The 12,461-nt window shown below is 47.2% G+C and overlaps 1 protein-coding gene across 1 annotated transcript in view; it reads left to right on the top strand.

Moving 5' to 3' along the window:
• The first annotated feature begins 635 nt into the window (after positions 1-635).
• The window catches only part of MTCL1 (microtubule crosslinking factor 1), a 120,475-nt gene continuing 108,649 nt past the window's right edge, over positions 636-12,461 (top strand). Inside the window, exon 1 of the mRNA XM_054164119.1 lies at positions 636-1,630. Coding sequence (XP_054020094.1) covers positions 743-1,630 — 888 coding nt within the window. The 5' untranslated portion in view covers positions 636-742. The remainder of the gene's footprint in view (positions 1,631-12,461) is intronic.

Below are 12,461 nucleotides of genomic sequence, written 5' to 3' on the forward strand. Positions count from 1 at the left end.
CAAGCTAGGCTGTGATGCTGTGATTGTGTGAAGCAGCTGGCAGAGCCGCCCTTGGAATACAGCGTGCGGAGAAACTAGTTCGCAGGGAGCGGAGCCGGCGGAGCCTGGCTGCTTGTCAGAAGGGGCGGATCCTGCGCACGGGCGGGCACCGGAGCGGCCCCGGCAGCCGTGGGTCTATTTCAGGAGCCGATCGGAGGCGGCGGCGGCGGCCGGAGCCGGGGGGACTGGGGCAGGGGGCAGCCATGGGTTAGCGGTGCCGGAGGGCTGAGTAGAGGAGAAGGAGGAGGTAGGGAGGGTTTCAAGGCAGTCTTTGCCTGAGGTTGAGGTGGGGAAAGGGAGGTTTTTATTTTGGGCTGCATCACAACTTGAGCTGCATCAAGCTGAGGGAGGCGGAGAGGGGAGCGGGAGGAGAAAAAGGGGAAGGAGGAGGAGAAGAAGGAGGTGGAGGCGGAGGCTGCCACCGGGGGATTTGGGCTCGTTTTATTGAAACAAATCAGTGCTCGAGAGAAAGCGGCGAGGAGGAGGAGGAGAAGAAGGAGGAGGAGGAGGAGGAGGAGGTGGTGGTGGTGTGGGGGCAGGAAGAGTGGGCTCGAGAAAGAAAAGTGTGAGGGCTGTGTCTGGGAGAAGCAGAAGTGATGAGAGAGCGAGCGGGGAGGCTGGAGAAGGCTGCCCGTCCTGCTGCTGTTGCTGCTGCAGCACCCCCGCGGCCACCGCTGCTGCCCCGCCGTCCCCCGCCCGCTCCATGGAGGCTCTGAACGGACCTGGACACAATCCCGGTCCCGGTCCGGGACCCGGCGATGCTCTGCGACATCCTTCTTCTCCTTCACCCGGCCACCACCACCCGCACGCCGAGAAGAAGAGGCTGCACCGCGCTCCTTCGCCCGCCAGACCCTTCCTCAAGGATCTCCACACCCGCTCCGCCGCCGCCACCGCTGCCAAGCCGCCGCCCGCACCCCCCAAATCCCCCGGCCTCTCCAGCCGGCCTCCTCCATCACCGCACCCGGGAGCCCACCCGCCGACCGCGGGGCTCCTGGCAGCACCGGGCCGCCTCTCCCGCCGCCCCACCGCCCCAGGGGGCAAGGTCGCCGCCGCCGCTGGCACCGCCGCGGGCAGGGCGGGTGCCAAGGCCTCCCCCTGCGCTAAGAGGGCGGCCCGCGGTCCAGAGCTGGGCCCCGGTGGTCGCGGTGGGGGAAGGCAGCCCGGTAGCGAAGGGGCCCCGCCGCCCGGTAAGGGTAAGAAGGGGAAGCGGGTCTCGGCGGCAGCGGGCAGCGGCCATGCGGCGGCGGCTCTGGCCCGCGTGGGCCACACGGACAGCAGCTCCGACCTGTCTGACTGCCCCTCCGAGCCGCTTTCCGACGAGCAGCGCCTGGCCCCGGCAGCCAGCAGCGACGCCGAGTCCGCTACCGGCTCCAGCGACCGCGAACGGGAAGCGCCCGCCGCACAACCCGCCTCCGAGCCAACCGGCACCGGGCGTGGGGCTCCGCCGCTTCCCGGGACCCGCGGGGATCCGCTGCCCGTGGCCCCGGGTGGGGGGGGAGCGTCGAGCCGCGGGGAACCGGCAGCGGCGGCAGCCCCGGAGGAGCTGCAGCGTGAAGTGGAGGAGCTGCGCTCTGAGAATGAGTACCTCAAGGTGAGCATCGCCAGAGAAGAGCAGCCTTGGCCCGGGAAGGGAAGGGGGGAGGCAGCGGGAGCAGCACAGTCCCCTCTTGCCCGGGACTCTAGGGTCTGTGCTGAGGGTGGGACACTGCCGGGGTAAACCTCCTCCCCCAGAAAAAATGTTCAGTTTCGCCCTAAATGGGACAGGAAGAGGCCAGCCGTACTCCCCCGCGATGAGCAAATGTGCAATTTCATCCCAAAATGGGGCCAGACCCTCTCCCCCGCAATGGACAAATGCCCCATGTCACCCCAAAACGGGACAGGGTGAGGCCAGCCGTGTTCCCCTGCTAAAGGAGGCTAGGGCACGGCTTAAAGGCAGATAAGGGATTTAAGCTTGAGGTCACGGCTCCCTGTGATCAGGTTTGTGGATGAGCCTAAGTCTGGTGCAACATGTACTGTGACAATGTGATGTTTGGTCGGGGTGGTGGTAGCTCAGCAAACCTCAACTCGCGATAAAGCTCCTGGTTAGCAAGACCTTGCTTTCCAGGAACTGTTTTCCTCGGTGTCACCTTTGAAGTAAAGGCAAAGAAACGGTTTCCCTCGTTTGATGTGGAAAGGATAAGAGTGGGATGTTGTCTGGTTGTTACTTTATTGCTGAAAAGAAAGCCACTGGTGGTGAGATGCTAACAGAGTAACTAGAGTGACAGTTTAAAAGTGTTGTTGCATCACTGTGCAGGTAGAAAAAGTATGTTCATCCTCAGAGAGGGAGGTGGAAGAGCTAAATCCAGGCATGCTCTGAGCTGGGTTGACCTGGGAGAACCTTTAGTTGGACTTGCACTTACAATCTGATCTTTTTGGCACAGCAAAGAGGCTGTAAAGATCTATAAATAAGAGAAACTGAGGTAATCCTGTAACTGCAGCTACTGTCCCGGTTGACTCTGTTGCTGGGTGAGGACAGTTTTGTTCCCTGATTGTGGAAACACCCTGTTGTCAAGCAGAATAATGAAGATGGAAATCCGTGGGAGTTTTGCTCTGATGAGGACTGGAGTTGGGTATAACCTTTGGACAGAAATACAGTGAAGATATTGACTAGACTTGTTACAAGGAGTTTTGGCTAAAGGACTAGAAAGGACATTCAGCACAGCAAAAGGTTAATTGCAAGGTTCTTAGCTGGGTCTGGTGCTGCTTAATGAACTGGGAAGAGAGGAGCAATGATACAGCAAAATTTTCAGGTGACATTAAGGGTTGTGGTGTCTTGTCTTTTTTTTTTAATCTTAAGTCATGCCTAGCAAAACCCAGACAGAACTTAATCATATCCTTAACAGACCTAATGAATAAAAAGTGAAGGCAGAGGATGGGAAATAAATCTCAGGTGTTGAAAATCTGAAGCATTTTGGGAGAGGGGAAGGATGGAGTGTGGACTTTTCTAGGGTTTAAATGTGTTGTGTTCACTCAGGAGCACCATGAGAGATGGAGCAATGAAAATCTCGGCTGAGCCTAAAACTGCAGGCAAAAATGATTTCATGTTCCAGTGGGAGCTGAACAGAGAGTGACAAAGAAAACGTTACAGTATTTTATAGATCTGTAGCTGTTACACAGACCAGTGGGTGTACCTGAAGTCCTGTGGGCACTGCTGGTCATCTAGAAAAGGAAAATAGAGAACCTCACCAATAAAAATCATTGGTGCATAGAGAAGCTTTTATAGTGCTCGTTGGATGGAGGACTCCAGAGTGCGTAAGTGAGATGTAATGGTCTATAAAATGACGAGAGAACCTTTCTCAGAAGCTTCTGTTCAACTTAAAAGCCCAGAAACAAGAGGCTGTGTAATGAAAATAGAACTGATAAGGGGAATTGCTTTAGGAGTGGGTGAATTGGCACCACTATCTCAAGCCATGGAACTCAAAAGCCCAGGAGCATCTCCTTGCACTAAGATTTGCCCAGTTGTAATCTCTAAACTTTAACCCATTATGATGAGCATGATTGTTTAGCCTGGAGAAGAGGCGGCTCAGGGGAGACCTCATTGCTCTCTACAACTACCTGAAGGATGGTTGTAGCCAGGAGGGAGCTGGTCTCTTCTCTCAAGCAACCAGCACTAGAACAAGAGGACACAGTCTCAAGCTGTGCCAGGGGAAGTTTAGGCTTGATGTGAAGAGAAAGTTCTTCACTGAGAGTCATTCGCTAGTGGAATGTGCTGCCCAGGGAAGTGGTGGAGTCACCATCCCTGGAGGTGTTCAAGAGGGGATTGGATGTGGCACTTGGTGCCATGGTTTAGTCATGAGGTCTGTGGTAACAGGTTGGACTCGATGATGTTTGAGGTCTCTTCCAACCTTGGTGATACTGTGAAAGTGTTTTTCAACTGTAGGAAACTGAAAAGTAGTTTGTCTGAATTATCCAGCACTGTCCACTGCGAGGGTGCCCCACCTGATCATGGGACCTGGGTGACATTGGCAAGTCCTAGGTAAAGAACTCTCTTTTACATCATTTCAAGCTTCTTGCTCTTCTTATATATTTTCAAACTTCTCACTTCAACAGCATCTTCAGACCTTTCACCTTGATGTCTTCATCTACAGCAACGGTGTCCCAACCTGTCTTTGATTTGGATGAGGACTCTTTCAGGCTACATTTCTGAGACCAGCAGGATAATCCAGGCTGGTTTCTTTGGGCTCTGTGTCCACTTCTAGTGGCCATGTCCTGGTGCTTGGAAAGCCATGAGCTCACACTGTCACCTACTCTGACACTCTGACCTTCTCTCCTTGGGTACCACCCATGCGCGTGAAGTCTTAGCAATTCTGGTGCTCTCTCAAAATGATTGGAAACAGCCCATTCGAAGCAGAGCTGTCAGGACAAATCCCAAACTTAATTCTGCTTTCCTAGGGAAACCTATAAAACTCTTCTGCAAATCAAAACCATAGAGTTGCCCAAGTTGTTGACTCATGGATTTGCTCCTCCTGTTATTTCACAGAATCCCAGAATGGTGGGGGTTGGAAGGGGCCTCTGGAGATCATCTAGTCCAACCCCCTACTAACAGGTTGGTCTACAACACAGTTCACTTGGTTGGGGTTGGAGCGAGCTGTGTTTCTCCTTTAACTGGAGGGGGCTAAGGGACAACAGGGAAGCTGTCAGCTGTATATAGATAAATGATGAGATAAATCCCAGCAGAAACTGTTAATTTCCTGAGCATGGCCATATGCCCAATTTCATAGTTTTCACTCCTTTTTTCCTCCCTGCAGCTGGAGTGCAACAGAAAATGTGCATCATTTTAAAGCCTGCTTCAGGGATATTTATTGTTCACACAGGAAGATCTTTGGAATAAACTCTCAAGGGATGTGGTAGATTCCCCTACATCAGGCAGTTTAAAGGGCCAGCTTGACAGAGTGCTGGGCCATCTCATTTAAACTGTATTCTTACCCTGAAAGGTTGGACTAGATGATCTTTGAGGTCCCTTCCAACCCAGTGTTATATGAATCTTTCATGTATATTTCATGTGTCTGGGACACAGATTATAGAACCTAAAGTGTATACGTGTGTGTGTGTATATATATATATATATGCACATAGATTTGATGCTAAGGATTACTTGAGATGAAAGAGCTACCAGAAAAAAAAGCCAAACCAAACACAATTGTTTGGTTTAATTCTACTTCAGAAATGCTAGAAAGTCTTCCAGAATGCTCTGTGGAAGCCTTTGCAAAGCAGGTTGTTGGCAAACATCTCAGAATTGATCAGGCATTGGAATAAGCTGCCCAGGAGTGGAGTCACCATCTCTGGAGGTGTTCAAAAAGTGTGTACATGTGGCACATCAGGACATGATTTAGTAAGCAGGGTGGTGGTGGTTTGACAGTTAGGTTTGGTGATCTTAGATCATCTTGGTGATCTTTTCCAGTCTTAATGATTCTATGATTCATACACTGTCAGACAGATCTGCAGGGACTGTGATTTTAGCCTAGGTAAGACTTTGGCTACAGAAGTAGCCAACTACCTGTGAAGTGAATCCTGTAGGTGAGGTGGCTGAGGAGAAATGTTTACACTGTGAAGTCTCTCTTCTGCCTCTTTGAAATTTCATTGTTGATTTCTGTTTCTTGTCTTTCTTGCATAAGTTGATCAACCTGGGAAAGAGAAAGTTCCAGGGAGACCTTGTTTTGTTCTCCCAGTACTTAAAGGGAGGCCTATAGGAAAGCTGGGGACACATTTTAGTGGGGCCTGTGGCAACAGAACAGGAGGTGATGGTTTTAAATTGAAATAGTGGAGACTTAGGCTAGAGAGAGGGAAGAAACGTTTTACAATGAGGGTGGTGAGACACTGGTCCAGGCTGCCCAGAGAGTTAGTATATGCCCCATCCTTGTAAGCATTTCAGGTCAGGTTGTATGGGGTTCTGAGCACCTGATCTAGCTGTAGATGTCCCTGCTGACTGCAGGGGGGTTGGACTAGATGACCTTTAAAGGTCCCTTCCATCCTAAACTAGTCTATGATTCTTATTTCAGCTACCTATGGGGGGGATCTTTAATACTACAACAGTGTTTGTTGATGTGTAAGATAGAAATTCTGGTGTGGTGACTGACTGTGGAGCCATGAAGTCATCAGTAAGAACTGGTGGTGGAAGGTGAAGTTACAGTTGTTGCTAGCTGGTCCTGTTGGTAATAGCAAAATGCTTCCCAAACAAGTGGTTGGTTTTCAGGATTAATTAAAGTGTCCAGCATGTGGAGAAGTGTCACATGCTATGCGAGTCCTCAGGAAGCTTTGAAAGAAGCTCTTTGTGGTGTAGAACCCTCTAAAGACTGAGGCATCCTAAAGAAGAGGGCCTGAATTTCAGCAATTAAAAATGTTCTTGCTTGATCTGGGCCAAAGTTTAATTCAGCCTGGTTTAATTACACAGACGTGCTAGCAGAAACAGCAGTGCTGCCTGAGTCGTGACAGATGCCCCCTTTCTCTTCACATCGTTCACAGCTACAGTGTGAAATCAGCCTCCTACATGGAGGGTTGGCCTAGATGGTCTCCAGAGTTTCCTTCCAAGCCCTGTCATGCTGTGATTCTATAAGGTGTGAACTCGATACAGCCCTTAAATCAATCCTGGTGCTTGCTCTGCTTTGCTTTATTGGAACTTGTCTCAACACAAAGAGGTGGTCAACATGCCCAAAATGCTGCTAGGGCATGGACTAGCATGAAAATGGATTCTCAAACATCTTTGATTTGTTAGATGATCTTCTTATTTATTATGATGTTTTTCTTTATTCTTTCTATATCCATTTTTATCTGTGACATATGCTGGGGATAAATTGAGTGAGGAACCACTCCAGGCTCCTTATTCTCTGATACATTTAAAGTATGTTCACCTGCGATTGAAATCACTGTGCATGCTGTACAAGGTTACACTGTGTTTCTCCACTCCCCTGAAACTATAGATCTTTGTGTCCTTGTAACTGTAGATCTCAGGTCCATAGGATGAACTCATGAGGATTAATCCCACTGTTTCTTTTCTTAACCTGCAGGGAATTGTGTATGACAAAGGGTTTTTGTAGAGCAAAAGAGGATGTGAAGTGCTGGGATCAATTTTATTCTGTTTAGTGGGGGCTACTGTAGTTAGCCAAGCACAGCTCATTCCCCCATCTCTGCTTGACATGCTGCTTTTCCCACTTGGTGACTGCAAACAACAGAGGTGATAACCCTACCCAAGGCACAAAGCCCATATGGCTGGAGGGATGGTCAGCTGTCAGGAGGGGGGAAGAATAGCAAGGCCATGTGCCTCCTGAGCCCCAGCTGTGTCTCTGTCAACTGCTCTGCTGCCTGGAGGGGATTAGCTGTATGATGCATCAGGTATTAGTTTTTTTTGGTGGCCCTCCATAGGTGATACCAATGTGGTACCAGTCAGATCATGCAGCTATGGAATGGTTTGGGTTGGAAGGCACCTTTAAAGATTATATAGTCCAGCCCCCAGCAGTCATCAGGGACATCTGCAGCTAGATGAAGTTGCTCAAAGACCTGTCCAACCTAACTTGGAATTGTTCCAGGGACAAGGCATGGAGGTGGTAACCTCATTGGGCAACCTGTTATGAATGTGGATGACTGAATGGCTTCAGCCACCCTAGCTGAGGAAATGTGTTGGAACAATACTGGGGCTAATGCTTGAATGAAGCAGAAAAGCTGCCAGGTGCTGCTCTCACTCTTGGATCCTACAAACTTTACCCAGCCCTGAAGTCAACAGGTTCTCCCAGACCTGTGATTTACCTTTTTTTTTGCCTAGTGATCTTGTTTTGGTGTTCAAAACTGCAAACAACATCAGATCAGCACACAGCTTGTAGTTTGGTTTGAGATCAAGCCAATAAAATGAGGACCCCGGGGACTTTGGGTTCATTAACATATTTTGCAAGAGGCCAAAATAATGATTTGTGCTTTATCTCCCAAAGTCTTTGAGAGCATATTTATCCCTACTGCATCTCTGCTGTGAAGTGATATGGGAGATGTTTACTCCTGAGCAGCAGCATCTCCTATGTACAGACAGTTTGAGGTATTGTCAATACAAAACCCAGAGATTATGTCAAATCACAGCTCATGAATCTTGGATTTATCAAGGACTTTCTAAAAGTTCAGGATTTGTCAGCGTTACAGCACCTACCCACTGTTATTTCCACCTCTCCCCTCCCTTCCTCACTCTCATTTGGTTTGATGTTTACTAAATAAGCTATTTAGGAGATAGTTGGCATAATAGATAAATGGGACTTTTGGCTAAATTAATAAATACTTAGATTTTTTTTATGTAAATTGAATTTCTTCCTTCATTTGCATTGAGTGCATTATAACAACAATGTGGCCAACATGTCAAGGGAGGTTCTTCCTCTCCTCTCCTCTGCCCTAGTGAGGCCACGTCTGGAGTCTTGGGTCCATTTCTGGGCTCTGCAATTCAAGGAAGACAAAGAACTACTGGAGAGAGTCCAGTGGAGGCAACAAAGATGCTGAGAGGACTGGAGCATCTCTCTGATGGGGAGAGACCTAGAGATCTGGGGCTGTTTAGCCTGGAGAAGAGCAGACTGAGAGGGAATCTCTTATTGGTGATCAATATTTAAAGAGTGGGGGTCAGGAGGTTGGGGCAAGACTCTTCTCAGTGGTGCCCAGCAAGAGGACAAGGGCCATGAGCACAAACTAGAACACAGGGAGTTCCAGCTGAACATGAGGAAAAGCTTCTCTCCTGTGATGGTGCTGCAGCCCTGGAACAGGCTGCCCAGAGAGGCTGTGGATTCTCCTTCTCCAAAGAAATTCCACACACACCTGGACACTGCAATCCTGGGCAACCTACTCTGTGTGGCCCCGCTGTAGCAGGGAGGTTGCACTAAATGATCTCCAGAGGTGCCACCTTCCAACACCCACCATGCTGGGATTCTGTGATTTTCTTAACTAATGTGCAGTTTATTGGGCTGGAATGTTTTTGTCTTCCTATTTTGTGGATGTTTCCAAGTTGCTGTACAAATTCTGGACACGAATGTGTTCTAATTCACTGGAGCCTGAAGATTTTTCAGTTTGCTAATATCCATAACAGTAATAAATTCATTATCCATACATCTCTTATGTGATTTTTCTGCATGTAATTTTTCCCTAATGGCAATTTCCAAAATTTCTTTTTATTATTTTTTTTCCTTTTGACTTCTGGTTGGGTTCCAGTTTTTACCCTCTAGTCACCCTCTTGACTTAAGAGGTTTTTTTCTATATTAGCTAGTAATTATCATCTTAGTCAGGGTAGATCAGCTGTGCTGATGCCCATACCTCTGCCTTTCTATGCAGTTTAAAGGTCTTACTCTGGGATGTATTTCATCTGGCCCCTTGAACAAAACATCCCCATGTCCAGAGGACTCAAGAGTAATAGAGCACATTATGATGTACTCTTGGAGCATAGGTCTCTAGTTTATTTCAAAAGGATTCCAGTTCTTGTGTGCTCTGTGGGATGAATGGTTGTGCAGTTGGTGAGGGTGGTTGGAAAATTAACTTTCAAACCTCATTGGGGATCTCAACCAGACTGGCCAGGTAGACAGAGTGGTACAAATATTCCTAGGTGCTTCAGTGGGAATGACTCATATGAACATGGGTTGCTTAGTGCAATAGCTGCATGGCCTGACTCTCTTTCTCTCTTTTTCTTTTTTTTTCTTCCTAAAGAATCCTAAACAAAGGCATATTCCTATAATTTACCCTTAATTATACTTCATTATAAAGGAAATCAATAACAAACAGGCATGACATCAGTGAAGGTATTAATGACACAATGGCATCTCTACTGACAGGCAGGTCTTCAATTTGCACAGTACAGATGTGAAATGACCCCCTTAGTATGTATTTGGGCTAGGCAGCAATGTAAACTGGAAATAGGCATTCCCCTTCCAGCCAGTTCACCAGACTGGAAGGGAAATGGTGAATCCTGTTGCTTTTGCACTGAAGTCTAGAAGAATCCTGCAAATGGAGCAGTGATTTAAGTGTGTTCTTGTGTTCATGCAACCACCCCATGAATCTGAGATGCGTTACCCTTATTAAACCCCAAATGGCTTCCATTTGCTCCTCCTGATGACCAAGGTGACATCTGGAAAGAGAAGCAGTTTAGCTTTTTTCTAAACAACATTCCTTCTTCCAGGGCTCTGCCTGGTACTGTTCTGGCTGAAGGTAGTAATGTAATTGCCATGAAATTAAAAGGGATCCAGAGGAAACTCTCATCCCCTGCAGCAAAGTCAAGCTTCTTAGGCCAACACTTCACCTTTTAATTGCCACTTTGGAACGCTGGAACAGGTCCTCCCTGTTTAAGGAAAGGAGCACACTCTCCATTTTTTGATGAGGGATGGCCACTTTCTTACTAGTTTGCTTTAATTACTCTTAAGTACCTATTCTGATTTCTTTCTTCGGTTTTACAACGTTAAAGTCTGTAGTAGGAAACCCACAATCTCTTGTCATAGAATCATACACTGGTTTGGGTTGGAAAGGACCTTAAAGATCATCCAGTTCCAACTGCCCTGCCATGGGCAGGGACACCTCCTATTACAGCAGATCGATCAAGATCCCATCCAACCTGGATCTGATCAGGTTAGAGCTTCCACAGCTTCTCTGGGCAATATGTTCCTGTGTCTCACCTCTTGAAAGACCTTTAATTGTCACTCACAGTGTCTGACTTTGGAATTTTTAAGGTTTTGGGACGACTGCATTGATTTCATTAATGCTTAAACATATTTTCCTCCAAGGCAGCAGGACTGTCTGTTTAGGAGGTAGGACCATCATAGTTTCAGTTGTAATTTCCACTCCTCTGGGTCTTCAGCTTAGCTGCTTCTGTTTCCTGTGTGCACATCACTTTAGAAGAAGAGCTTAAGCTGTCCTGGTTTTGTAGGTTTCATCATAACAGCTCAGTTAACAGAAGGTTTCAACCTCTACTCCAGACTCACAAGTACCTACCAAGGAGAATAAGCTGTTACGAACCGGAAGCACCTATACCTTTGCTGCTGGTTTTGTGGCCTCTATCAAGAGCAAAATAATGTCTTTACTGTACCTAGTAAAAGAGTATCCCAGAAATTGTCATACAAAACCTGAACCATGTATTGTTTCCGTATATTTTGGTGTTTCAGGAGTGACATATTCCTGTACATGTGTGTATGTATGCATATAAATATGTATATATTTCATATACAAACCCAGGGTTTAATATTGTTACTCAAAAAGACTTAATCTGTCCCAGTTGGGGTTTTCCTTCCCAGCCTGGACAGACTCTGCAGATCTAAGCCCCAAGCACTGCAGTAATAGAGCAGAATGTATGGTGGTTTCTCCTCCTTAGATGGTCAAAATTGCCCACGCCCTAATTGTGTTTTGGCGCATATTGCTGTGCTTTGAAGCTCATCCAAAAGATGCTGAATTCCTAGATGCAAGGAGGTCTGATTTCTAGAGGAAAGTTTGGGGAGCAGACAAAAATTAATTGTGGAAAAGAAACTCAGTTCAGTCAAAAAAACCCAAACCAACTCAAACAAACAAATAAAAAACTGAGAGGAGATCTGTGCAAAGCTTTAAAGTACAAGTTTCTTGATTGTAGCTTAAATTTTCAGTGTATCTGAAAAATTGCACTACAGAAGAGCAAGTTGTGTGTTTATAACCAAAAGCACAGACAAGCATAACAAAATTAATCACAGACTTGCAGTCAGAGATCTGCTGTTAAGGGAGGTCGAGAGAACTTCAATTTTCCTAGAAGTAAAAGACATGTATCTCCTGAAATATAGCTCATGACAATCCATGTAAGTCTTTAAGGAACTCCTTTGATCCTCTGTTTGCGTTTGAGTCCCTCAGATTGACTCTGAAGACTGGGAGACCTCCCATGTCCACTGAAAGGATTTGGGAATGTTCAGGTTTGATGAGTGGTTTGGAGACAGGGTTATTAAAATCAGTTTCACTTTCAAATTTGGTTGTAATAAATGATTTGTAGTCAAATACTGTGAATTACTTGTCTTTAGAAGCTGACTGGATTGACTAATTCCAAACCCTGATACAGATAAGGAAATTTGAGATCACAGAACTGTCAGAGTTGGAAGGGACCACAATGATCAAACCCCCTTGCCATGGGCAGGGACACCTCACACTAGATCAGGATGCTTGCAGCCACATCCAGCCTGGCCTTAAAAACTTCTAGGGATGGGGTTTCTATCACACCTCCCTGGGTAACCTGTTCCAGTGTCTCCCCATGCTCTTGGGGAAGAACTTCTTCCTAACATCCAATCTGAAACCACCCATTTCCAGTTTTGCTCCATTCTCCCTAGTCCTATCACTACCTGACATCCTAAAAAGTCCCTCACCAGCTTTCTTGTAGCCCCCCTTAAGATACTGGAAACCCACAGTAAGGTCTTCTTAGAGCCTTCTCTTCT

Source organism: Dryobates pubescens, chromosome 9 (genome assembly GCF_014839835.1).
Source record: "Dryobates pubescens isolate bDryPub1 chromosome 9, bDryPub1.pri, whole genome shotgun sequence".
Taxonomy (NCBI): domain Eukaryota; kingdom Metazoa; phylum Chordata; class Aves; order Piciformes; family Picidae; genus Dryobates; species Dryobates pubescens.